The 27461-nt window shown below is 44.8% G+C and overlaps 1 protein-coding gene across 34 annotated transcripts in view; it reads right to left on the reverse strand.

Annotated features, from left to right (window-relative positions):
• Window positions 1–27461, reverse strand: part of DLG1 (discs large MAGUK scaffold protein 1) — a 529193-nt gene that overhangs the window by 229555 nt on the left and 272177 nt on the right. For 17 of the 34 annotated variants that reach the window (XM_075132004.1, XM_075131998.1, XM_075132008.1 and 14 more), the window contains 2 exons: window positions 26753–26851; window positions 3769–3822 (listed from right to left, as the gene is read on the reverse strand). The exons of 5 other annotated variants lie outside the window; for them this stretch is intronic. In XM_075132004.1, the coding sequence (XP_074988105.1) occupies window positions 3769–3822; window positions 26753–26851 (153 nt within the window). Of the gene's footprint in view, window positions 1–1318; window positions 1352–3768; window positions 3823–26752; window positions 26852–27461 lie in introns of those variants that run through there. 12 more of the 34 variants (XM_075132007.1, XM_075132006.1, XM_048864503.2 and 9 more) reach the window with 3 other exon arrangements.

Consider the following 27461-nt stretch of genomic DNA (forward strand, 5'->3'; position numbering starts at 1 on the left):
CTTTGCATGAGTTTTTTTTACCAGGCCAGTTAACATTGCTGTTGCCCTTCTCTTAACCCTTTCTAGTTCTGCAATATCCCTTTAAAATGGAGTGCCCAGTACTGCATGCAGTATTACAGATGAGGCCACATTACTGCTTTATATAAAGTCATTAAACTATTCTTCATTTTATTCATCATCCCATTCCCTGTGTGTACTAAGATCTTGTTAGCTTTCTGGACTGCTACTGCATGGTGAACAGAGGTCTTCACTCAGATGTCTAAAATGATATCCTGGTTCATTTCTTGAGGTGATACAACTCATTTAGAACCTTGTAAGTTGTAGGGAGTTGTTCAAAATTTTTTCCCCAAAATGCATTACTTCGCATTTATTTACACTGAGTTTTATTTGACATTGTATTGTCCATTCAGCAAGCTTGGTCAGTTCTTCTGAAGTTCTTCACAGTGTTCTCTAGTCTTGACTAACATAAACAATGTTGTGTCATTAGAAAATTTTGCTACATCACTACTAAATGTCCTTTCCATGTCATCAATGAATATATTAAAGAATACTGAGACCTGACACACAACCTTGTGGCACTCCCATTGTCAACCATTTGTCATGAAGCAAACTGACTCTCAGATTGTACACTCTATTTTCTCTCTCAGCCAATTTTTGATCCATGACATTTTTCCTCTCATCCCATGACTTAGTTTCTTAAGCAGCCTCTTATAAGGTAGCCTTCCAAAGGCCTTTCGACAGCCAAAGTAAATTATGTCTTCCAGTTCTCCTTTTTCCACTACCATACTGACATATTCAACTAATTCTAAGAGAACAGTGAAAGACAAATTTTCCCTTGCAGAAACTGTGCTGGATAGACCCTACCATACTATGACCTTCCAGGTGTTTTATTATTCTTTTTTAAATGATCATTTCAATCAATTCGCCAATTACAGATGTAAGCCTTACTGGTGTGAATTCCCTAGATCATCCCTAGAGCCTTTTAAACAAAACATTTACAACATTTGTCACCCTCCAATCCTTCAGAAGAGTAGCAGTATTTTAGGAGTCTGCATATTATTGCTAGCAGCTCACTAACTTAATTCTTAAACTCCTTCAAAACCCTGAAGAGCATACTATCTGGGCCTGATGACCTGTTACTTTTTAAATAATCAATTTTGTTCCAGCATCTCCTCTTCCATTATTCAAAGACTTCAGTTTTAAATAAGAATTTGAGCATAATTGGTCTTCCACTGTATAACCATAAAGCAAAAGACAGACAGAGTCAACAGTAAAGACAGCCAAGAGACTGATAGCAAAGACAGGAAGATTTCCCTACCTGGCAGTGTTGGACCATTGCAATACTTCCTCCCAGGAATTAGAGAGGAGCCCAAGCACAGGCACTGATGGGACAGAGAACGAAGAATGACTTCCCATGAGGATTCTGCTGCAGCCCCACAAAGGAATGCTGACAGTACAGAGAAATACTTAAGAGAATGCCAAGTTAGGCAGCCAGGCGCACTATAACAAAGGAGCCAAGGACCTGAGACCATTACACACAAGGGAACATGTCTGTTTTCAACCATCAAACTGCTACACAAAGCAATGGCAAAGGCAACAGTCCAAGATGCACTGGGACACAGGTCTTATGATGTAGCTACAGACGCAAGACAACAGTGGAGATGAAACCAAAGCCCACTGCAGGGTAGTGGCAAACAGCTGGCACAGATCAGGCCAAGGACAAGACCAGGAGGATTTGAACTCACCTTGACCATCAGCTGGCCTGATGTAAGCGAGTAAGAAGCATCAGGGTATATGGACAATAAAGAGGATCAATAGAACACCACCCAAGAGAAAAAAGGCAGCAACATGTCTGAAGCACTGGTATGTATTCTCAATTTTACTTCACTTTAATGTAATTTTTAATTGGGAATTTCCTTGATTTTAAAATTTCATAAGTGAAGACTAAAAAAGAACCCCCCCCCAAATGTTAATGGGATATTTCTAATGATGTTAAGATATGTAGCAAGAATCTTACTTTTTTTCATTTTAATTTTAGGGCCAGATTCACTAGTACACTCTGGCTACTTTGGCCCAGACTCGAGCAGTGGCGAGATACCATCTTAGTGAGAGCACACCTTGCCTTCACTCTTTAGAGAGCATTGCTCCTAATGAGACAGTAGCCATTTTGAAAAGGGGCACTTTTGCTAAGGCCCACTGTGGCTGTAGCTCTACTGAGAACAAAGGGAGCTGATATCCATTTTGAAAGAGGGCAGTTCTGTGTTGAATGCTCTGTAGAAGAAAAGTATTCATCAGCCTATACTAAGAGATAAGATTTCAGCTATGAAAAATAGCGGCAAAAAATTACCACTAATCTTAAAAAATAATTTTCTAAAGTAGCCTGCGGACAAGATTTCAGAGAGTTAACCACACGGGAAGTATTAAGACTCATTTGGTATTAAGAACACTTAGGAGAAAAAAGATCCAGCACCAGGTGCTAAATTTCTTCCATGACTGATTTTTAAGTGATTACAATTCAAACTAATTAATGGATTTAGTTGTAAATTCTCAGAAAACTCGTTCTGTACTCAAAAAGAGTAAGTACTGTAATTTGAGAATATATTGTATTCTTCATATACTGTATAACAAAATGGTTAATTCCCTCCTTTAAGTGCAAAACTCAGCTCATCTTTAACTACAGAACTGTGAGCAGTGCTCCCACAGCAGGTAAAGATGAACTGAAATTAAGACTAATTTTCATCCCCACATATCTACAGTTATTGATTTAATGAATCAGGCAGAAATAATACAATATTAATGCATACTTTTAGAAAATTAAAAGTCTGATGAAACAGACTGCAGAAACTGCTACCCCCATAAGATCTCAAGCTGTGGTTCTCAAACTTATTATATCAGGGCCCCCCGACCCCTTCTTTGTGTCTATACTCATTTACGCCCCCCTCCCCAAGTACATACACTGCCACTCAGCTCTGAAGGCAAAGCAGAGAGCAGTGGCTGCTGGCCGGGCCACGTCAGCAGCAGCAGCATGGAAGGGAGGCAGTGTGAAAAGTGCGATTTGTCCATATCGCTTTTCACAGCAGGTTTAGTGCCCCACTGCCACCTTTATTTCTGCACTGCTGCTACAACCGCAGAGCCCCACTGCCTCCAGATGGGTGTGTATGGGGGGGGGAGAGGGAATCCCAAGCCCAGGTGGTGGGGCTCCGGCTGTCAGCCCCGGGGCAGTGGGGTTCCAGCTGTCCCCTTTATCCCCACCTCCCTGATAGGCATGGCCCTTCTGCATGAGCCCCAGCTACCTGGGGCTGAGAGCCACAGCTCTTTAAAAAAACAAAACAAAAACAAAACAAAAACATACACACACAGCTCACACCTCCCTTGATATATTCCTGTGCCTCCCTTGGGAGGCCCACCCCATAATTTGAGAACCACTGGTCTCAGGGGGTCATGTGACATAGCAGAGGTATAGTGGTGAAGAGGTCTATTTATTTCACCTTATGGAAGAGTATGACACAAACAGAAATTCTCAGGCTGTAAATGTTATTTGAGACATATGGCCACTATTCTATTATCTTTGAACCACCAGCATAAATTTGAGGTACATTAGCTGTACTCTGTAACATATGGGATGCTGCAGGCTACAAGGCAAACACTACCATAGAGTAGGTCATGATACATGCTTTCTCTTTTTAGTGACAGAAGAAAAACTAAACACTTGTGTATTAATATTTTGTTCTAAACACATAAAATAGTTGAAAGCAAATATAAGCTTACGTATGCTGGAGTCTCCAAAGCATCTGTATTCACCAGTACAGGAGGAGGATTTGCCTTTAAAGGAAAAATTTTTAAAAAAATGTAAAAACAGGAGTCAGAGGAAACATAACTAAAAGATTTTAGTAGAGATGAACACAGCAAGGAAATGCACTCTATAAGGGTGTGATTTCTAAAGTATACTAATGTGTTACACAATTAATTGGTCCCTGTAGACACTGCTGGTATGCTCTAACGTGGTGCTGTTTGAAACAGTACTGTGTTAAAGTGCACTAGGGAACCTTTAGTGCAAACCAGTAGGGTGAACTAGGACCAATTAATGAGCAACACAATCTGCTCCTCTGACAACCCTAGTTTATTAATGTAAAGTAATAAAAAGGACAGGTTAAAATTTGAACATTTAGAAATCTATTCTCCACTTAATCTACAAGAGAATAGCATACATAAAACTACTTTACATTAATAAACTAGGGTTGTCAGACAAGTTTTAATTTGCAATGTTGGAAAAAAAGAACAAATTAGTCCTAAAGTTTAACCAAGTGTTCTTACATTTTACACAGTATCTGCAACTCTTTTATTATTAAGACTAGATATTCTGTAATATCAGTTAAAATAATTAGAACTTTTCCCAGTAGATGAGATTTCTACAGCACTGTAAGCTATACGGAGATGATTAAACATTTCCCATCATTAAGAAAGTGAAGAAACACCAATGAAATTGTAGCAAAAAGTATAGAGGGTTTATAGACTCATGGTTAAGATTTCCTTCTTAAGTTCCCTTTAGAATAGGAAAGTTAAATTTGTTTCTAATTAGAGATGGAAGGGGCTATCTTATAGTTATATACTAGAAAAGTCACTATACTAAGAGTTAGAGCTATATACTATCCCTGTACAGAGATCATAAGAACATAAGGACAGCCATACTGTGTCGGAATAAAGGTCCATCTAGCACACTACCCTGTCTTCTGACGGCAGCCAATACCAGATGCCCCAGAGGGAATGAAGAGAACAGGTAATCATCAAGTGATCCAACCCATTGCCCGTTCCCAGCTTCTGGCGAACAGAGGCTCGGAACACCATCCCTGCCCATCCTGCCTAATAGCCATTGATGGACCTATCCTCCATGAATTGCTCTACTTCTTTTTTCAACCCTGTTATAGTCTTGGCCTTCACAACATCCTCTAGCAAGGACCTGTGCATTGTGTGAAAAAAATACTTCCTTTCGTTTGTTTTAAACCTGCCTATTAATTTCATCATAGAATCACAGAATCATAGAATATCAGGGTTGGACAGGACCTCAGGAGGTCATCTAGTCCAACCCCCTGCTCAAAGCAGGACCAATTCCCAATTAAATCATCCCAGCCAGGGCTTTGTCAAGCCTCACCTTAAAAACTTCTAAGGAAGGAGATTCTACCACCTCCCTAGGTAACGCATTCCAGTGTTTCACCACCCTCCTAGTGAAAAAGTTTTTTCCTAATATCCAACCTAAACCTCCCCCACTGCAACTTGAGACCATTACTCCTTGTCCTGTCCTCTTCTACCACTGAGAACAGTCTAGAACCATCCTCTCTGGAACCACCTCTCAGGTAGTTGAAAGCAGCTATCAAATCCCCCCTCATTCTTCTCTTCTGCAGACTAAACAATCCCAGTTCCCTCCGCCTCTCCTCATAAGTCATGTGTTCCAGACCCCTAATCATTTTTGTTGCCCTTTGCTGGACTCTTTCCAATTTATCCACATCCTTCTTGAAGTGTGGGGCCCAAAACTGGGGACAGTACTCCAGATGAGGCCTCACCAATGTCGAATAGAGGGGGACGATCACGTCCCTCCATCTGCTCGCTATACATCGCTATACTTATACATCCCAAAATGCCATTGGCCTTCTTGGCAACAAGGGCACACTGCTGACTCATATCCAGCTTCTCGTCCACTGTCACCCCTAGGTCCTTTTCCGCAGAACTGCTGCCTAGCCATTCGGACCCTAGTCTGTAGCTGTGCAATGGGTTCTTCCATCCTAAGTGCAGGACCCTGCACTTATCCTTATTGAACCTCATCAGATTTCTTTTGGCCCAATCCTCCAATTTGTCTAGGTCCCTCTGTAACCTATCCCTGCCCTCCAGCGTATCTACCACTCCTCCCAGTTTAGTATCATCCGCAAACTTGCTGAGAGTGCAAGCCACACCATCCTCCAGATCACTTATGAAGATATTGAACAAAACCAGCCCCAGGACCGACCCCTGGGGCACTCCACTTGACACCGGCTGCCAACTAGACATGGAGCCATTGATCACTACCAACTAGACATGGAGCCATTGATCACTGGTGATCATTGATATGGTGACCCCTAGCTCTTGTGTTATGAGAGGGAGTAAATAACACTTATTTAATTTCTCCACACCAGTCATGATTTTATAGATCTCCATCATATCCCCCGTTCGTGGTCTCTTTTCCAAGCTGAAAAGTCCCTGTCTCCATAATCTCTCCTTATATGGTAGGCGTTCCCTACCCCAATAATTTTTGTTGCCCTTTTCTGAACCTTTTCCAATTCCAATATATCTTTTTTGAGATGAGGTGACCACATCTGCACTCAGTATTAAAGATGTGGGCATACTATGAATTTATATAGAGGCAATAAGATTTTTTTTATCTTATTATCTATCCCTTTCTTAATGGCTCCCAAAGTTCTGTTCACTTTTTTGACTGCCACCACACGAGTGAATGTTTTCAGAGAACTAAGGTTTGATGTTGATAGATATTTGGCCGCGTGTGTGTGTTCCCCCTGTGTGCCGCCGCAGTCCTGCACAGACAGCTGGCATGGCAGACCTTGAGCAAACCACCCAATGACCACAAGATCCGTTAAGGAACGAAGGCACTCAGCCATGTTTACTGTTGACAAATCATGGTATTAGTATCCCGCAGACTCTACCAGACCACTAATACATGTATGCTCATAACAACGGACGAGCTCAGTGAACGGTGGGAATTTCCGTTCCTCACTAAGAAAAAAGATAAAGATACTCCCTCTGAGATACATCCTTATAACTCGATACAAACAAGTTAGTACTGCCCCTTTGACATAGTCAGTTATCACCCATCATCTTGTGCATGCTCGTTTGATCAAAACATCTCTATTACGTACTGTCATCCTGACCTTATCCTCCAGAAGGGTGAGTCTGCTCCTGCCATCCTTGGGGAATGCCCTGTACCATCCTTGATATTGGGATGCTCTGGTACCACTTGACATCGGGATGTGTCTGCGGGAGCACTAGCACCTTCCAGAAATGTGTATTTCTGCAATATCAGCCCTGTTCTTGCCAATCTCTGTAAGCAGGTTCTGCCTCACACCAGGCCTCTGACACAAGGGTTTATGTCTCAGGCTCTCTTCCTACTACAAGAACTATCCACAAGGACTCCAAGATAGAATCACAGACCTGGAAGGGACCTCGATTGGTCATCTAATCCAGTCCCCTGCACTCAAGGCAGGACTAAGTATAATCTAGACCATCCCTGACAGGTGTTTGTCCAACCTGCTCTTAAAAATACCCAATGACGGAGATGCCACAACTTACTTAGGCAATTTATTCCAGTGCTTAACTACTCTGGCAGGTAGGAAGTTTTTCCTAATGTGCAACCTAATCGGCCCTTGATGCAATTTAAGCCCATTTCTTCTTGTACTATCTTCAGAGATTAAGAAGAACAATTTTTCTCCCTCCTCCTTGTAACCAGCTTTTATGTACTTGAAAACTGTTATTTCCCCTCTCAGTCTTCTCTTTTCCAGACTAAACAAACCCAATTTTTTCAATCTTCCCTCATAGACCCTGTTTACTAGACCTTTAATAGTTTTAGTCACTCTTCTCTGGACTTTCTCCAATTTGTCCACAACCTTCCTGAAACGTGGCGCCCAGAACTGGACACAATACTCCAGTTAAGGCCTAATCAGTGCGGAGTAGAGCGGAAAAAACAGTTACTCACCTTCTCGTAACTGTTGTTCTTCAAGAAACGTTGCTCATATCCATTCCAATTACATGTGTGCACGCTGCATGCACAGTTGTTGTAAAGTTTTTCTCCTAGCAGCACCCGTCGGCTCGGCTGTGAAGTCCCCTGGAGAGGTGCCTCCATGGAGCTCAAGATATGACCCCGCTGCCTCAGCACCTCCTCAGTTCCTTCTTGTCAGATACTCTGACAGCGGGAAAGGCAGATGGGTTTGGGATGGATATAAGCAACACATTTCGAAGAACAACAGTTACAAGAAGGTGAGTAACCATTTTTTCTTCGAGTGATTGCTCATATCGATTCCAATTAGGTGACTCCCAAGCCTTACCTAGGAGATTGGCTCGGAGTTATGGAATCGCAGATTGGAGCACCACTCTGCTGAAGGCTGCATCATCTCTAGAATGCTAGATGATAGCATAATGACAGGTGAACGCATGTACCGAGGACCAACTTGCTGCCCTGCAAAATTTCTTGGATTGGGACATGGGCCAGAATGCTGCTGATGAGGCATGTGCCCTTGGAGTGTGCCATAAGTGCCGGGGATGGTATCTTGGCCAGCTTATAGCACGTGGGGATACAGGACGTGATCCAGTAAGATATTCCTTGAGATGAGACCAGTAGTCCTTTCATCCAGTCCGCTACCGCAAAAAACAGCTGATTCGATTTCCTGAACAGCTTGGTGCGTTCGATATAGAAGAACACTCGCCAAACATCCAAGGAGTGTAGCCTCTGCTCACAGCTACTGGTATGTGGCTTTGGATACAAAATGGTTAGGAATATGTCTTGGCTGGTATGAAAATGAGACACCACTTTAGGCAGAAAGGCTGGGTGAGGTCTCAGCTGCAGCTTGTCTTTTGGAAAACTATGTAAGGTGGGTCTGAGGTAAGGGCCTTCAATTCAGACACTCTTCTTGCTGATGTAATGCCCACTAAGAAGGCTACCTTCCATGACAGGTAGAGGAGGGAGCAAACAGCAGTGGCTTGAATGGGGGCCCCATTAATTTGGAGAGGACCAAATTAAGGTCCCATATAGGAAAAGGCTGCCTAATCTGGGGATGTAGCTGGTCCAAAAAACGGCAAAAACGGAGCACCCCAAGATTCTGGGGTGGAAAGCTGAGATAGCAGCTAGGTGTACCTTTATGGATGACACTGCCAGACCTTCCTGTTTCAGGTGCAGAAGGTACTCCAGAATAAGAGGTAACTTTGCCTGAAGTGGGGGTGTAAAATGCTTGTCACACCAGCAGGTGAATCTCTTCCAATTCGCCAGATATGTGGTCCTCGTGGAGGGCTTTCTGCTGCTGAGTAAGACCTCCCTCACCTGCTCCGAGCACAGCAGTTCCATGGGGTTCAGCCATTAGGCTTCCAGGCCATGAGGTGGATGGACCGGAGGTCTGGGTGATGAAGACGACAATAGTCCTGACTGATCAGGTCAGGGAGGAGTGGAAACTTCATCGGCATCTTCACTGACAGATCCAGGAATGTGGTGAACCTGTGTTGCCAAGGCCACGGTGGTGCCACCATAATTATCTCCGCCCCCTCCCTGCGAACCCTGAGTAGGGCCTTGCGAGGGATCGGAGGAAAAGCGTAGAGCAGACGGCCTCCCCAGGGTAGCAGGAACATGTCTGTGACTGGGGGGGAGGCATAGCTCTGTGGTTTGAGCATTGGCCTGCTAAACCCAGGGTTGAGTTCAATCCTTGAGGGGGCCATTTAGGGATCAGGGCAAAAATTAGGGATTGGTCCTGCTTTGAGCAGGGGGGTTAGACTAGATGACCTCCTGAGGTCCCTTCCAACCCTGATATTCTGTGATTCTGTGATTGAGCCCGGGCTGCTTTCCTGGAAGGAGCAAAACACTGGGCACTTCCTGTTGCTCCGGGTGGCTAACAGTTTGAACTGGGGAAAACCCAACCTCTGGAAGATGGAGTGAATGACAACCGGCCGGATGGACCCTTGTGGTTGTGGAAAGACCAGCTCAGGCGGTCCATCTGTACGTTCTGGACTCCAGGCAGATATGATGCTTCCAGGTGAATCGAGTGGGCTATATGGAATTCCCAGAGTCTGAGAGCCTCCTAACAGTGGGTTAAGGAACAGGTTCCACCCTGCTTGTTGCTGTAAAACATTGCAGTGGTGTTGTCCATCATGACTGTCATGTACTGGTCTTGCAGTTGAGTCTGAAAGGCCTGGCATGCGAGATGCACAGCGCTCAGCTCCTTGATATTGATATGGAGAGAGAGCTTGTCCTGTGACCAGAGGCCCTGCTTTTGGAGATCTCCCAAATGTGCGCCCCAACCTAGAGCTGACGCATCTCTAGCTAGAGACAAGAAAAGCTGAGGCCTGTTGAAGGGGACTCCTCGGCAGACTATTCGAGCATCGAGCCACCACTGGAGTGACTCTAGCACTTGTTGCAGAATCGTGACCACTAGGTTCAGGCTATCGTGCCTCAGGCGGTATGTCGAAGCAAGCCACGACTGCAGAGGCCTGAGGATCAACCTGGCATGCCAGACCACGTACGTGCAGGCTGCCATGTGACCCAGGAGACTCTGACAACTCCTCACTGTAGTGGTTGGGTACTTCCTCAGGCTTCGAATGATGCTTGTCATGGCTTGGAATCAGGACACCAGCAGACTTGCTCTTGCCTGAATTGAATACAACACTGCCCTGATAAACTCTATCCTCTGGATCGGTGACAACGTTGACTTATTCATGTTGAGGAGGAGACCCAGTCTGTCGAACATGGATATGACCAGATGGACCCTGCAACTCCACCTGCTCTCTGGTGCACCCCCTGAGCAGCCAGTCGTCAAGGTAAGGGTATACCTACACCTGCCTCCTTTGGAGGAAGGCTTCTACTACCAGCATGCACTTGGTGAAAACTCGTGAGGCTGTCAACAGGCTGAAGGGGGAGGACCATGAACTGATAATGTTTTTGGTTCATCACGAACCTTAAAAAGTGTTGGTGTGCCGGCCAAATAGCTCTGTGGACGTATGCATCTTTCATAATGAGGGCGGCAAACCAGTCTCCCGGATCCAGAGAAGGGATCATTGTACTGAGGGAGACCATGTGGAATTTCAACTTTACCATGAACTTGTTGAGTCCTCGCAGGTCTAGAATGGGTCTGAAACCCTCCCTGGCTTTAGGGATTAGAAAATAGCGGGAATAAAACGCCCTGCCCCTGAACTCCTGAGGAACCTCCTCCACCGTTCCTACAGTGAGAAGCGCCTGCACCTCCTGGATAAGGAGTTGTTTGTGAGACGGGTCCCTGAAGAGGGATGGGGAAGGGGAGTTGAAGGGAGAGTAGGAGCAGAATTGGAGAGAATATCCCACTTCTACCATGCGAAGAACCCAGCGGTCCGATGTTATTTGTGACCAAACACGGTAGAAGTGGGATAGACGGTTCAAAAAACACAGGGAAGAATCCGGCGTTGAGACTGGTGCTCCGTCCTCAGGCATACCTTCAAAATGTCTGTTCTGAGCCCAATGAAGGTTTAGTCAGACCATGTACCCGTCCTGACAGAGGGGTGGGAGGGCTTGCACCTGCCATTCTTACCCCTGCGCCTGTAGAAATCCTGCCTCGGCCGAGGAGAATAAGACCGCTCTTGCAGCAGTTGGGGCTTAAAGGGCTTTCGTTGGGTTGCTGGGGTATGGATACCCAAAGATTTCATTGTTGTCCTAGAGTCTTTGAGGCTATGCAGCCTGGATTCAGTCTGTTCAGCAAGCAGACCTACCCTGTCAAAGGGTAGGTCCTGCATAGTTTGTTGAACCTCAGATGGGAGCCCCGAGGCCTGCAGCCATGAGCTACACCTCATAACTATTCCTGAGGACAAGGTGCACGCTGCCAAGTCCACAGTGTCCAATGAGGCCTGTAAAGAGGTCCATGACATTGCCTTGCCCTCCTCAACAATTGCCCCAAACTCCTCCCTAGACTCCGCTGGTACCAGCTCCCTAAACTTCAGCATTGAGTTCTAGCAGTTAAAACTGTACCTGCTCAGGATTGCCTGCTGGTTGGCAATCCTGAGTTGCAAGCCCCACATAGAGTATACTTTGCGTCTGAATAAATCCAGGCACTTGGCGTCCTTAGATTTGAGTGCTGGGGCTTGCTATCCCTGCTTCTCTTACTGATTTACTGCCAACACTACCAATGAGCAAGGCTGTGGGTGAGTAAACAGGTAGTCGAACCCCTTGGAGGGATCCAAATACTTCCTCTACACACCCTTAGCAGTGGGAGGGATGGAGACGAGGGTCTGCCAAATGGTCTTTACATTGGCTTGAATAATTTTGATGAGTGGTAGAGCAACCCTGGAAGGTCCTTCTGGTGCCAGGATGTCCACCAGAGGCTCCTCCGACACTACCACCGCCTCGGCCTGCAGGTTCATATTGCGTGCCACCCAGCGCAGGAGTTCCTGGTGGGCATGACTATCTATAGGGGGCGGTCCCGAAACGGAGGTGCCCGCCACCTCCTCGTCCGGGGAGGACGATGAGGATGCTACTGGGGGACCTGGATCCTCCAGACCCTCTTGGTCCTCAAGGACCTTCTGCCCCACCTCAAGCTCCATACCGGCCACTCCAGGGATTGGCTCAGGAACAGGAGTGGGACTGACTGTTGACTCCTCTGCACCCCTAGGCGTAGGATGAATGGCCGCTGCCTCCAGCACCCTAGGTTCGGATGCCACGGAGCGTGAAATCTTGCATTAAGCACCCTAACCCTGGTGGTACGCCCAAGGGACCCAAAAAGGCCACTGCGGTGGCCCGTGTCACTGCACAGGCCATGGCCCTGCACCCACGTCAGGCCTTGTCATAAATATAAAGGGAAGGGTAAACCCCTTTAAAATCCCTCCTGGCAAGAGGAAAAATGCTCTCACCTGTAAAGGGTTAAGAAGCTAAAGGTAACCTCACTGGCACCTGACCAAAATGACCAATGAGGAGACAAGATACTTTCAAAAGCTGGGAGGAGGGAGAGAAACAAAGGGTCTGGGTCTGTCTGTATGCTGCTTTTGCCGGGGATAGACCAGGAATGGAGTCTTAGAATTTTAGTAAGTAATCTAGCTAGGTATGTGTTAGATTATGATTTCTTTAAATGGCTGAGAAAGGAACTGTGCTGAATAGAATGACTATTCCCGTCTGTGTGTCTTTTTTGTAACTTAAGGTTTTGCCTAGAGGGATTCTCTATGTTTTGAATCTAATTACCCTGTAAGGTATCTACCATCCTGATTTTTACAGAGGGGATTTCTTTACTTCTATTAAAAGTCTTCTTGTAAGAAAACTGAATGCTTTTTCATTGTTCTCAGATCCAAGGGTTTGGGTCTGTGGTCACCTATGCAAATTGGTGAGGATTTTTACCAAACCTTTCCCAGGAAGTGGGGTGCAAGGATTGGGAGGATTTTGGGGGGAAAGATGTGTCCAAACTACGTTTCCCAGTAAACCCAGTTAGAGTTTGGTAGTGGCAGTGGAGATCCAGGGACAAAGGATAAAATTAATTTGTACCTTGGGGAAGTTTTAACCTAAGCTGGTAAAAGTAAGCTTAGGAGGTTTTCATGCAGGTCCCCACATCTGTACCCTAGAGTTCAGAGTGGGGGAGGAACCTTGACAGGCTTGCTGCACATATTTGGAACCCACCTCCAAGCCCAAAGATGAGGACCGAGACCATGATGGCAATGGCAGGGCCAAGCACAGCTGAGCCAGGGAGCGGTGCCTTGAAGCTGAGGAGCGGTGCCGCAACCTAGATCGGTACTGCGATCTGGAGTGGTCCTGCTAGCGAAGTCTGAGCAGGGAGCCAGATCGGTGCGATGGGGCGGTGCCAAGATTGGGACTGACTGCGCGAACGCAATCTGTGTTGCGAGTGGATCGCCAGTGGGATCTGGATTGGTGCCACGAGTCAGACCTGTGCCACAAATGCGACTGGCGACATGAGTCCAAGCGGTGCTGGGAATCCGAGTGGCGCCGGGACTCCGTGGGCTGAGTCAAAGGACAAATCATCACCGGCTTTCCCCGGGATGGTGCCGCCTGTTGCGGTATTGGAGGCTTAGTGTGAAGAACCAGGGAGCTTGGTGCCGACATAGCAATGAGGTCTCTGGCAGCCTCAAAGGTGTCAGGGGTGGAAGACAGTTCTGCCTCCTCCACCACCTGACCCAGGGAGTCCAACTGCACCGGACTCAACTGTCCCCCTTGCAGGGCTGAAGTCAACGGTGCAGGCTCCGAAAATTTCGGCACTGGGGGTTCCGCCCTGGGACGCGCCCAACTGGCTGGCTCCGAGGGGGTGGGTCCTGAAGTCAGGGAACCACTCCTTCCTTGCTTCTGGTGCCACTTCTGTGCCTGTGAGTGGGATCAGTGCCGCGCCAGTCCCACCATCTTCTGTGCCGGGAAGCAATGGTGCCACGCGTCTCGACCAGACTCCTTCCACAGTGCCACTTCGGCCACTGCTGAGGGGGCACTGCACACTGATGAACTCGGTGCTAGGTCCTGCTGCACCGATGCAGGTTAGGTCTAAGTGCTGACTCCATAAAGAGCTGCTTCAATCTAAAGTCCTGCTCCTTCTTGGTTCGGGAATGAAAGCCCTTACAAATCCTGCACTTCTCTAACTGATGTGCTTCCCCCAGACACTTTCAACAAGCATCATGAGGGTTGCCCGTTGGCATGGACTTGTTACAGGACTTGCAGGGCTTGAATCCCTGGGACTTAGGCATGTAAGTCCCCAAAGGAGAATGCAGTCAGTGTGGAGGGTCAACCCCTCAGCCCAACAGCTAACTAACTAACTAGAACTACAGTCACAAAGAACTAACTAACTATAGAATACAAACAGTCTGAATCAAAACTAGGGAAACGTGGAGACCTTGCACAGCATGACACCACAGTTCCAACGACCATCACTGGCGGTAAGAAAGAACTGACAAGGCGCTGGGTCGGCAGGGTCATATATTGAGCGCCATGGAGGCGCCACTCCAGGGCGCTCCACAGCTGACCCGACGGTTCCTGCTAGGGGAAAAACTTTTCGATGACTGTGCATACAGCACACGCACACCTAACTGGAATTTATATGAGCAATCACTCGATGAAGAATTACTTCTCGTGTCTTGCTTACACCACTCCTCCTAATGCATCACAGAATGATGTTCGTTTTTTTTTTTCCAACAGCGTCACACTGACTCCTATTTAGCTTGTGGTTTACTATGACCGCCAGACCCCTTCCGCAGTTCTCCTTCCTAGGCAGTCATTCCCCATTTTGTATGTGTGCAACTAATTGTTCCTTCCTAAGTGGAGTACTTTGCATTTGTCCTGATTGAATTTCATCCTATTTACTTCAGACCATGTCTCCAGTTTGTCCAGATCATTTTAAAGTTTAATCCTATCCTCCAAAGCAACCCCTCCCAGCCTGGTATCGTCCGCAAACTTTGTAAGTGTGCTCTGTATGCCATTATCTAAATCACCGATGAAAATATTGAACAGAACTGGACCCAGAACTGATCCCCGCAGGACCCCACTCATTCTGACCTTCCAGAATGTCTGTGAACCAAAGATAACTCATCTCTGGGAATGGTTTTCCAACTAGTTTTGCACCCCCCTTATAGTAGCTCCATCTAGGTTGCATTTCCCTCATTTGTTTATGAGAAGGTCATGTGAGACAGTATCAAAAGCTTTACTGAAGTAAAGATATACCAAGTCTACTGCTTCCCCCATCCACAAGGCTTGGTACCCTGTCAAAGAAAGCTAACAGGTTGGTTTGACATGATTTGTTCTTGACAAATCCACGCTGTTACCTATCACTAAGAGAAGGTTACTCACCTTGTGCAGTAACTGAAGTTCTTCGAGATGGTTGTCCCTATGGGTGCTCCACTTTAGGTGTCTTGGCACCCTGCGCTTGTAATCTGAGATTTGTAATAGCAGTGCCCCAGTTGGCCGCTACAAGCGGCTACTTAGCATGCACAGCCAACCATCCCTGGGTTCCTTCTTTACCCCAGAGAGTCAGCGTGAAACTCTGAAGTAGAGAGGAGGAGGGAGGGTAGTGGAGCACCCACAGGGACAACCATTTTGAAGAACTTCAGTTACTGAACAAGGTGAATAACCTTCTCTTCTTCTTCGAGGAGTCTCCCTGTGGGTGCTTCACATTAGGTGACTATGGAGCAGAATCCCTCGATGGAAGGAGCTTCGGAGTATCTTTGTTTATGGTGGATAGCACTGAGAGTCCGAACTGAGTGTCAGCAGAGGAGTGTTGTTCCAGGGGATAGTGTTTGGTAAACGTGGGGGCTGAGGCCCAGGTAGCTGCCCTGCAAATATCTACGATGGGTACATTATTGAGAAATGCTACTGATGTGGATAGCGCTCCAGTGGAGTGTGTATGAATCCCAGCTGGAGCAGGAATGTTGCTCTGATAGCACAGGTGGATGCAGCCAAAAATCCACTTAGTCCATCTTTGTTTAGAGATTGCCTCACCCTTTGATTGCTCTGTGACTGAAAGAGATATCACGATTTTCTAAATGTCTTTGTTCTTTCCAGGTAGAAGGCCAGAGCTCTGCGGACGTCAAGAGTATGAAGGGATGCCTCCCTGGTGTCAACATGGGGTTTCGGAAAAAACACAGGTAAGTAAATGGGTTGCTTTAAATGAAATGAGGCTACTTTATGTATAAATTTAGGGTGGGCTCTTAGGATCATTTTGTCTTTATGAAATGTGGTATAAGGCGGATGTGCCATCAGGGCCCCTAGCTCCCCTACTCTTCTTCCTGAAGTGATTGCGATAAGGAAGGAGACCTTCATAGAAAGATGTAGCAATGAGGAAGTTGCAAGGAGTTCGAATAGTTTCCCATAAGGGTGCATAGCACGAGGTTAAGATCCCATATAGGAGCAGGATGTTTTAGAGGAGGGTAGATGTTGGTCATGTCCTTTAAGAATCATTTAGTTGTTGGATGAGCAAAGATTGTGGTTCCATCCACCCTACCATGACTGACGCTAAGTGTACCTTTATGGGACTACTGAAGAGGCCCGCCTTTTCAAGGCCTAGTATATTGTCCAGGACTCTGGGGCAGAATGAGGAGACAAATGGTGAGCCTTGCACCAGGTGCAGAAACGTACCCACTTCATAGAATCATAGAATCATAGAATATCAGGGTTGGAAGGGACCCCAGAAGGTCATCTAGTCCAATCCCCTGCTCAAAGCAGGACCAATTCCCAGTTAAATCATCCCAGCCAGGGCTTTGTCAAGCCTGACCTTAAAAACCTCTAAGGAAGGAGATTCTACCACCTCCCTAGGTAACGCATTCCAGTGTTTCACCACCCTCTTAGTGAAAAAGTTTTTCCTAATATCCAATCTAAACCTCCCCCACTGCAACTTGAGACCATTACTCCTCGTTCTGTCAACTGCTACCATTGAGAACAGTCTAGAGCCATCCTCTTTGGAACCCCCTTTCAGGTAGTTGAAAACAGCTATCAAATCCCCCCTCATTCTTCTCTTCTGCAGGCTAAACAATCCCAGCTCCCTCACCCTCTCCTCATAAGTCATGTGTTCTAGACCCCTAATCATTTTTGTTGCCCTTCGCTGGACTCTCTCCAATTTATCCACATCCTTCTTGTAGTGTGGGGCCCAAAACTGGACACAGTACTCCAGATGAGGCCTCACCAATGTCGAATAGAGGGGAACGATCACGTCCCTCGATCTGCTCGCTATGCCCCTACTTATACATCCCAAAATGCCATTGGCCTTCTTGGCAACAAGGGCACACTGCTGACTCATATCCAGCTTCTCGTCCACTGTCACCCCTAGGTCCTTTTCCGCAGAACTGCTGCCTAGCCATTCGGTCCCTAGTCTGTAGCGGTGCATTGGATTCTTCCGTCCTAAGTGCAGGACCCTGCACTTATCCTTATTGAACCTCATCAGATTTCTTTTGGCCCAATCCTCCAATTTGTCTAGGTCCTTCTGTATCCTATCCCTCCCCTCCAGCGTATCTACCACTCCTCCCAGTTTAGTATCATCCGCAAATTTGCTGAGAGTGCAATCCACACCATCCTCCAGATCATTTATGAAGATATTGAACAAAACCGGCCCCAGGACCGACCCTTGGGGCACTCCACTTGATACCGGCTGCCAACTAGACATGGAGCCATTGATCACTACCCGTTGAGCCCGACAATCTAGCCAGCTTTCTACCCACCTTATAGTGCATTCATCCAACCCATACTTCCTTAACTTGCTGACAAGAATACTGCGGGAGACCGTGTCAAAAGCTTTGCTAAAGTCAAGAAACAATACATCCACTGCTACTTATCCACTCATCCACTACTTATGAGCGTATGTTTTGCATGTGTTCAGTTTGCGACTATTCAAGAGAATGTCTTTAACCTCCTCAGAGTAATCCTGATCCAGACCCATTAGCCATGGAGTAACCAGGCCTTGAGATGGAAAACCGCTAGATTGGGGTGAATGACGTGGCTGGTGGCCTGTGTCAGGAAGTGAGGAAGTTGTGGAAGGGTTCAAGGAGGTTTCATTGCCATCTGTGTTAGGTATGGGAATCACATCTGTCTGGGCCATGTTGGTGCAATGAGTATGACCCTGGCTTTGTCGTGTCTGATTCTGTGTAACACCCAGCAGAGTAGAGTAATCGGGCGGAACATGTACATTAGCAGTGCTTCCCATTTTGTGAGCAGAGCATCGCCCAGTGAGTGGCGCCTGAGCCCCGCTTAGGAGCAATATTGAGGTATTTCATATCGTGAGCTGTTGTGAATAAATCTATAGTAGGGAACCCCCACTGGTTGAATATGGTCACGGGGGTTGGGTAGCCCATCTCCCACTCACAGGTTTGTAAGAAATGTCTGCTCAGATGGTCTACCATGGTATTCTGAAGTCCTGATAGGTAAGCTGCAAAAATGTCTATCTTGCTGGATATGCACCATCGCCATAGGTGCAGTGCCTTGATGCAGAGATGGTGTGATCGAGCTCCGCCCTGTCAGTTTATATAAAACATGCTGGCTGTGTTGTCCATGAGGACTTTGATGGTATTGTTGTGGATAAGCGGAAGGAAGTGTTCGCATGCTTTTCCGACTACTCGGAGCTCTAGAATATTTATGTGTAGGTTGGTTTCTGCTGGGGACCAGCGTCCCTGGATGGCGGTGTTGTCCAGATGGGCTCCCCATCCTCCGAGGGAGGCATCTGTGGTAAATGTTATAGTTGGAGCTTTTTGTTTAAATGGGACCCCCAAGCAGATGTTTTGTGGTTGCATCCACCGTTTGAGTGAGTCCTTCACTCTGCGGGGCATAGAGAGCCATTTGTGGTGGGAATGCTTGTGCGGTATATGGCAGGTGCGGAGCCAGGCCTGTAGGCATCTCATATGCAGTCTGGCATCTTTGAATACATAAGCTGTAGAAGCCATATGGCCAAGGAGTTGTAGGCAGGCCCTGGCAAACGTTTGGGGACTGTCTGTGATCATTGTTATCAACCTGGTTAGTTTGAGGAATCGCTGTTGGGGTAATCTCGCTTGTGCTGAGAGGCAATCAAGATATGCCCCTATAAACTCTAGTTGCTGGAGAGGGACCAAAGTCGACTTTTGGATGTTTATTTGAAACCCTGGGTTGGTGAAGAGGGTTATATTGGTTTGTGTAGCTTGTACTGCCGTCTGCTAAGTTGGTGCTCTTACGAGGTAGTCATCCCAAGTATGGGAAGATCATTTCCCCTAGCCTTCCGGAGGTGAGCTGCGGCGATGGCTCAGACTTTGGAGAACACCCTTGTGGCTGTCGACAAGCTGAAGGATAGTACTTTGTATTGGTAATGTTGATGGCCTACTGTGAAGCGCAGAAATCGCCTGTGTGCTGGATGAATAGTGATGTGAAAGTAGGCGTCCTGTAGATCAAGGGACAAGAGCCAATCTCCTTTCTATAGTGCCAGAATTAAGGTTGCCAGTGTAACCATTTTGAAGCGCTGCATCCTTACAAACTTTTTGAGTTTGCGTAAGTCCAGAATGGGAGCCACCATTCTTTTTCTGTTTGAGAAAATACCAGGAATGAAACCCTCTTGCCCTGTGTTGAAGTGTACTATTTCCACAGCTCCTAGTTGCAAGAGATGGTTTATTTCCTGCTCAACAAGGTGTCGTGAGAGGGGTCCCTGAAGAGGGACAGGGAAGGTGGGTGGGGTAAAGATAAATGGGATAGAGTAACACTTCTGAACAATTTCCAGCATCCATTTGTCTCTAGTGATATTCTCCCAGACAGGGTAGTGTGGTAGCAGGCGGTCTCCAAAGAGACTGGAGGTCATCTGATAATCTGGAATGGAAGAAGATTGAGGTCTCAAGCCCTTGACCAATACTTCAAAACGATTGATGGGATGTTGAAGATTTGAGATGTGACAGGTTGATCCTGGTTCTGCCTACACCTCACTTGTTTCTGGTTGCCGCATTCATCATATTATCTCTGAGGTTGGGAGTACGGGGTGGGACGGAATCTTTGGGTATAAAATCTGCCCTGTTTTTTCTTGTTGGGGGGGTGGTGCGTAAATACCTACGGTCTTCAAGGTGGTTCTCGAGTCCTTTAAGGTATGCAGACATGCATCTGTGCTTTCTGCGAATAGTTTTTGTCCCTCTAAGGGCAGGTCCTCAACTGTGGCTTGTACCTCCCTAGGAAATCCAGAGAGGTGGAGCCATGATGCTCAACACATGACCATGGACGTGGCAATAGACCGAGCTGCTGTGTCAGCGGAATCAAGGGAGGCCTGCAGGGATGTTTTGACAATAAAGGAGCCCTCTGCAATGTTAGCTTTGTATTGCTCCTTTGACTCCTGCAGCATTTGTTCAATAAAATGTGTCATCTTACAGGAGGGTGGGACAGTGGCAGGTGTCTCCCATATTATCTTTGCAGGATCCATTATAGCAGTGTTGATGGGCAGAGCTATCTTTGCTGATGGGGATGACTGCTAGATGTCAGTAAATTTGTGCTGGGTCTCTGGCTGCTCTGCTAAAGAGACGTTCATAGATTCTGCAATTCTTTTAAATAAGTCCTGGAAGAACTTGAAGTCATCGCCTTTGGTGCGAGACAGTGGTATAATTGTTTCATCTGGGGACAAAGATGAAATATGGGTGGGTAGTATTGTGTCGTCTTCACGAACCTCTTCCGGCTCTGCCCCCTCTTCCTCCTGGTCCTCCGATGGCGGTGGGTTCGTGGGTGAAGAGGACACGGTGGCCCTTGATGCTGGTGGGTTAGGGGGTTTAAGATTCTGGGCTCTCTAGATTAACCGTGGGTCCCATTTTGGCAAATTGGGTGGCATAACAACAGGCGGTGGCATTCATGGTTGTGCCTGCCAGCTTTACCCTTGCATAGGTGGTTGTTGCTGAGAGGATCCTGGTTTCAGGGAGGAATGATGAGGGGTAGAAAGAGCTGAATCACCCTCTTCATAGTCCTCACTAGATAATGGAGGTGCATATCCACTAGGAGTGCCTATTCGGCTATGTCCTGGTCTGACTGGGGTACTGTCGGTGCCAAAGACAGGGGTTCATGGCGTGGAGGAGATTGCTAGCAGGGATTTGGAGCAATCAAATTTCTGAATTGCTCCGCTCCGGCACCAATAGTGACTGCTCCAGCTCCACTCTGACTCTGCTCTCCAACTCAAATTAATTTTTAACTAAATAAAAAAGTGCATACCGTAATTTTGAAAAAACATTTTTATTCAAACTTTTAAAACAATTTAAATGTCATCAACAATGATACAAATTAGAATCATTCATGATTCATTCTGTAAAAAATTATTGCAGCAATCAAGTCATCTTTCATAGCCTGCCGCATATCGTTTAAAGTTAACTTTTAAGCCGAAAACAGTCGCTCTATACTAGCTTGAGCATGCTCGAAGCAATTCTACAGGCAGCCTGAATGCGGTGTGGGTAGCTGTGAATGGCCTCAAAAACAGACTTAACTTTTAGCCTACCAATAGGCTCCATCACCTCACAATCTTCCCGAAAGTTTCTCTCGAATAATGCTTCATTACAATTATGAATCGCAGAAACTTGCCAGCGTCTTTCTTGTTTATCCAATTCCTTTTCAAAGGCGCCATCTTTTGAAGAATTGGTGCTTGAATTATCTCCATTTCCCTGTGATGGTTGAAGACATCTCAGGGATGGACACTCAAACAAGTTCAGAGTGGAGATGGACGTTTGAGAACAGCCTGCTATTTCTGAAGGATGTGAACTTTCCGAAACTGCAAATTCGACTGTTGAGGACACCTTTTGTTGTGTTTCGTTTTCTTCAACCTCTTTCACAGAGTTCAAATGAAGCAATAGATTTTGTTTTTCGAGTCGTTGAGCAATATCAAGGAGCCCTTCCTTTGCATTTGGTATTTCCCTTGAGGTAAGAAGAATCCGATACCGTGGGTCAACATAAACTCCAGCAAGGAAATGAATATTGTCAAAAAGCTTCTCTTCGCATTTCTGCATGGAGGATAGAATTCCTTCTGCAATTTGTCCACCATTTTCTTTCAAGAATTTTGACAGTTTTCGCCATTCCTTCGTTAAAACTCCTGGGGTTACATTGACAGCTTGAACATTCAAGGTTGTTTGGATCTGCTTTGCCAAGAGGTCTCGCAGGTTCTTCACTTCGTCCCATTCAGCGATTGTTAACTTGAGTTCTCTTGTTCCAGCAGCAGCCACTTGTTCACAGTAAGATTGAAAAACAAGAAGCCGATCAATCATCACGTACGTTGAACCCCAGTGAGTCACAGTATCCAATGATTGAGTTACCACATGTAGATCAAGCAGAACACTTCAAATACTTGGGGTTTGTAGTTTGACAACAACTTGTCAAATTTTTGCCAGAAATTTCTTCGCATGTTCTTTGTTCAGTCCATCCCAGATTGTCAACTGAAGAGTGTGAATACCACACCTCATCATTTGGACTTCTGAGTCGTCCTCATGAAGCCATGTTGGAAGTATGAGACTAGGGTCATTAACCCATTGCGCAGCAGCATCCATGTTGAGTTCATCCATTCCTTTAGTTCTTTCATCAGGCAAAATAGCTTCAGTTCTGTCCACACATCCCTGTTCTCAGAGGCAGAAATAGTTTCATTGTCCTAGCTGAAATTTTTGATGGCACGTCATGTTTGCCGCATTGTCAACGCAGATGCTCAGCACTTGCATTTCACTGATCCTAAATTTTTCTAAAATAACTTTTACTTGACTTTTCACGTACAACGAATTGTGACGCCCTTCAGTGTAGATTATGTCCAAGGTTTTTACCACAGCTTTATCTTTTCCTTCTTCGTAGTACCGAGCATTGATTGCAAGGAAATTTCTGTTTCCACGGGTTGCCGCATCCATTTTCAGGGAGCACAATTTTCGCTCCAAAGCTTTCTTGAGCTTTTTGCGACCAGACTCAGCTGTGCTGACAACTAAATGATGAACCGCATTGTGCCCCGTCAAAAAGCCATTTCACCTGCAATTTTTTGGAATCCTTTGTTCTTTAGTCTGAAGGTAGTGAGCGGTGTTGAACTCAAGCAAACCATTTCCATCAGCCCTTCACAGAAAGTATTGGCATCCATGGTGACTGTAACCTTTGAGGACTTCAAATATGAGTCAAGTTTTGTTTGCTCAATTTTAGATTTCTTTTCAGATGAAGCTCCGCAAAAAATCTTTTCTCCAGGAGTTTTCAAAGAGCCAGATGAACATCATTTAGCCACGTCAGCTTTCTGTTTTGTCTCATCTTCCTGGTCCTCTTTTGTAACCAGAGCTGCATAGTTTTCAGGATGGTTACGTTTTACATGCTGCCAAAGGTTGAAACTTTTCACGACACTTGCTTCACTTGTCTTGAAGCTACATGTTTTGACAGACTTGCAGCCGCATTTATTACCAGTACTATCAATGATACAAAGAATGTCACAGTTAGTGTTTGCTGGTTACTTGTGATCCTTCCGCTGGCTTTGCAATAGCAGAACAATTCACATTATGTCATATAATGTTTTTCTTTAGTTTTTAACAACACAGCAAAAAAAAAAATCATTTTCATAAACATTGCCAGAGAGATAGTCCTTGAGACTGCATCTTATTTATCCATGAAACATGGTGGTCAGTGGAAGTTTTCTCATACTATTCCACCAGTGTGCCTCAACCCTGTGGAAGGAAAACCACATTTAAGGTTGAGAAGTAGTTCAACTTTCAAGTTTCTCTCTTAGTCTTTCTGCTGAGACTGCAAGAAAGGGTGCCAATTTTTATGTGAACACCTGTCCACTACAAATTGGATAAACCACAATGCAGCAGATGGTAATGACTTTCAATCACTATTAACCAGGCCCAGATTTAAACTGATAACCTAGATATAAAAATCTTCACACCTGTTACAAAAAACTTGAACCATCTAACCCTCTTTTTCTTAGTTCGTTTTACATGGCTTTTTACACTATAGAAACTATTCCCACCATATTCTTAACAATTTAACACCTGACAGTGTTCCTTTAACGTCAAATATGACATGATTATGAAATCATCCACAAATAAAGATTTCTGAAAATCATACATTCATGATTTGAAAGAGACAGTTGTATTGAAAGTCAAGAAGTCGCAGTCATTGTAAAAAGAGGGGGAACCAGGGAATGGAAAATTTGCATGTTTGGCGTACAGAAATACAGATCCTCTTTCACCCTGATTACCTCACTGCTGGCTGTGACCAAATGACACTGTTACACATTCAAGATAGAAATTCAAGCCCTTATTTCAGGTTTGCCGCTTCACATTCACTTGGCCATCTACCATAGCTTACTTCCTTCTGTTAAAATTATACAATCTGACTGATGAAGATCCAGAAAGAGTGTTGGTTTTATAGGCCTGAGAATAATGTGGTGGTACTGGAGGAAAACTGTACTAGAGCAGTAATAAATGTGTTATTGGTTATGTGTACATGATAGAGCAGACGAAATACAATACATCTAAAATCAACAGTGTCTTTTTTGACGGGCATGGGGAAAAGGGAGTGTGGGAATATGTGAGAGAATCCTAGTTTTTCTAGCCCTTCCATATTTGTTGACTCTAAGTAATTGTTTTCACACTATGAAAATATAAGCAATACCTTAGAGACAAAATACTAGCGTAATAAAATAAAATGTAAAAAGGAGTGAGCCACGTCATCACACTGCACTGACAGAAACAATGGCTTAGTTCTCAGTTTTACTCTTTTGCGTCCTAATTCAGAAAAGACTGACACTATACTAAAGAGTAGCACTGACAACAGTGACGGACTGAGCCTGGAACACTGGCATGCCAGAATCTGGGCTTTGTCTCTGCATGGGTCATCTGAAGCTATCCAGCTAAGGACAGTGCACTACTGGTAACAATTAACGATATTGGCTAGTGGTGGGAATGCAGCAAGGATAAGAAACAGACTTGATGGGAGAAGTGGTTAGCTGCCTCCACATCTTACCCAGGAAAAACAGGGGAGCAGTGTTGGCCCACATCCATGTCTCTGTAGCAACAACACCATTCGCCTAATTCAGTACGTAGTATGCATGGCAAATGAGAAGCATGAGAACCCACACTTCCACTTCAGCCTTAGCCAGGTGTGTGGCTTATATTTAGTTTTGGTGGAATAAGAGAACTTAGCTAGCCAGTGAGGGAAATAAGCCAATAGTGATCACAGGCATCTAGAAAAAAAAAAAACCAATAGCCTCAGCACCAGAACTCTCCACCAGCTAGCAAGATCTCCTTTCAGTGGTAGTGTGAACTCAAGCTCCAAATTCATACTTCTGTGGAAAGATAGTGGCATTCCTGCTGGGATTCTTAAAAGGAAGTGTATTAAAATAAAGGAAATTAGAGTCTGTAGAACATGCTCCTTCCGCCCTTAAAAAACCACAAATTAAAGACCACATAAGTAGAATGGCAAGCCAGCGCATTCTACTTTCCAGATTCCTTACTGTATATACAATTATTTCCTCTACTGAACCTCTGCTCCTGTCAGAGAAACCATTACATCATTAGAATACTGCAAGGACTGGATAGTGATCTACTTATTCAAAACATTACAGTATTTATATATTTAATTTCTCCACTGAGTAGAAAAGAGTTTACTCTGATTAACTGATCATTATTATTTCTGTTGGGACCAGAGACTGAGTAGAAGACAAAGTTGCAGACAATAAGAAATTCAGAAGTTTAGTCTCAGCTTAGTCTCCTTTTTTGCCTCCCATCTCATCTTTTTCTTAGAATAATGTTGCTTATCTAGTCCTTAGCATTTCATAGTAACTTAACTGTTTTATAGTGACTTTTGAAAGTCATATGTTTTTTGAAGCCCAGAAATATTATTCAAATACGGGTATTTTACCCTTTTTCTGTTTTTGTCAGAGTAGAAAGTTCCCACTTATCTTCAATGGTGTAATTTTTCCATTAGACTTCAGTATCACCTAATATGTTGAGAACTTTTTAGAAGTTATTGTCAGAGTATTTAATTCTACATGTAACTTGCACTGAAGCAATTGATTATGCACACTCTGTAGGGTCACTCCCACATCCAACAATCTTCAAACAATTCTTACATACTTCTATAGTGCTACATATGATTTTAAACATATTGATCATTTAGTGATACTAAAATTTATTTCTAATTAATTTATTTCCATGATAAACACCCTCAATAGTATCTCTGAAATATTTCAGCCTCCTTTGCTTCTTTAGGATATAAAACCTAACTAACTTGAAAGCCAGAGAACACAAATTAAGTTACAATGGTAACCCCAGACAAGCTGACACCTTGGAACAGGGATTTCTGGAAATAGTAATGTCCTGATCCGGCAAACGTTTATGCACAACTTCCTTAACCTTAAATGATCTAAAAGATACCTCAGAAAGGAAACTCTCTTAGGCTTACAGAACAACAGATTTTAAAAAGAAAGTTGTTCTTATATTTACAACTTCAAGCACAAACTGCAGTACTTCCTTTGCACTGTATATGGATTCACTTTATAATGCGTGGAACAAACCTGACTGCAACAATGGAAAAATGTTATTTAAAAGAACAGCTATAAAAATAAATAAAAAATGGGGAAAAAAAGAGAATAAAAACCTGTGATGTAGAGGATGGGATGACAGTGGTCTCAGCAGGGACTGGCGGGACAGAGATCACAGGGAGAATGGGAGAAGAGGGAGGAACAGCTTCTGTTGGCTAAAAATCATCAATAAAAAAGGTCAAAAAAGTGATACAAAGTAGAAAAACACTGAAACAAATAAGACAAATTGAGGAAATGTGCAACAGTCATATTTAAATGGATTTAGAGATTAAAAACATTTAACAATAAAAGTTGATATCTTTAAACAACAGACTCTTAAATACATAAAGATGTTATCTTACAATACATAGTGCATTCCACTATACAGTACCTACAAACACAGGGCTCCAAACTGAGACGTGATGTCTGCCCACAACATCTATTGTCAACAAGTCACTAACTTCACAGGAGCAGGAAGGGCCTGATCCAAACCCCACTGGAGTGAATGGAAAGACTTCAACTGACTTCAGTTGGCATTAGATCCAGACCACGACACACCATATGTTTATCTACAGCATAAAGGGCAAGTGAAAGGAAACAACTGGCAAATTGAACAACTAATGTAGTTTCTGGTTACTTCAGAAAGAAAAATAGTAAGGTCTGGACTACATGTTCTGCACTGATTTAACGAAACTGGTAGAAAAACTGATTTAGTGAAATTGGTGCAACTCCCTAGTGTGGATTCAGTTTTACCAATATAAAGTAGGGCTGTCAAACGATTAAAAA

The sequence above is a fragment of the Caretta caretta genome, chromosome 9, assembly GCF_965140235.1.
Source record: "Caretta caretta isolate rCarCar2 chromosome 9, rCarCar1.hap1, whole genome shotgun sequence".
Lineage (NCBI taxonomy): Eukaryota > Metazoa > Chordata > Testudines > Cheloniidae > Caretta > Caretta caretta.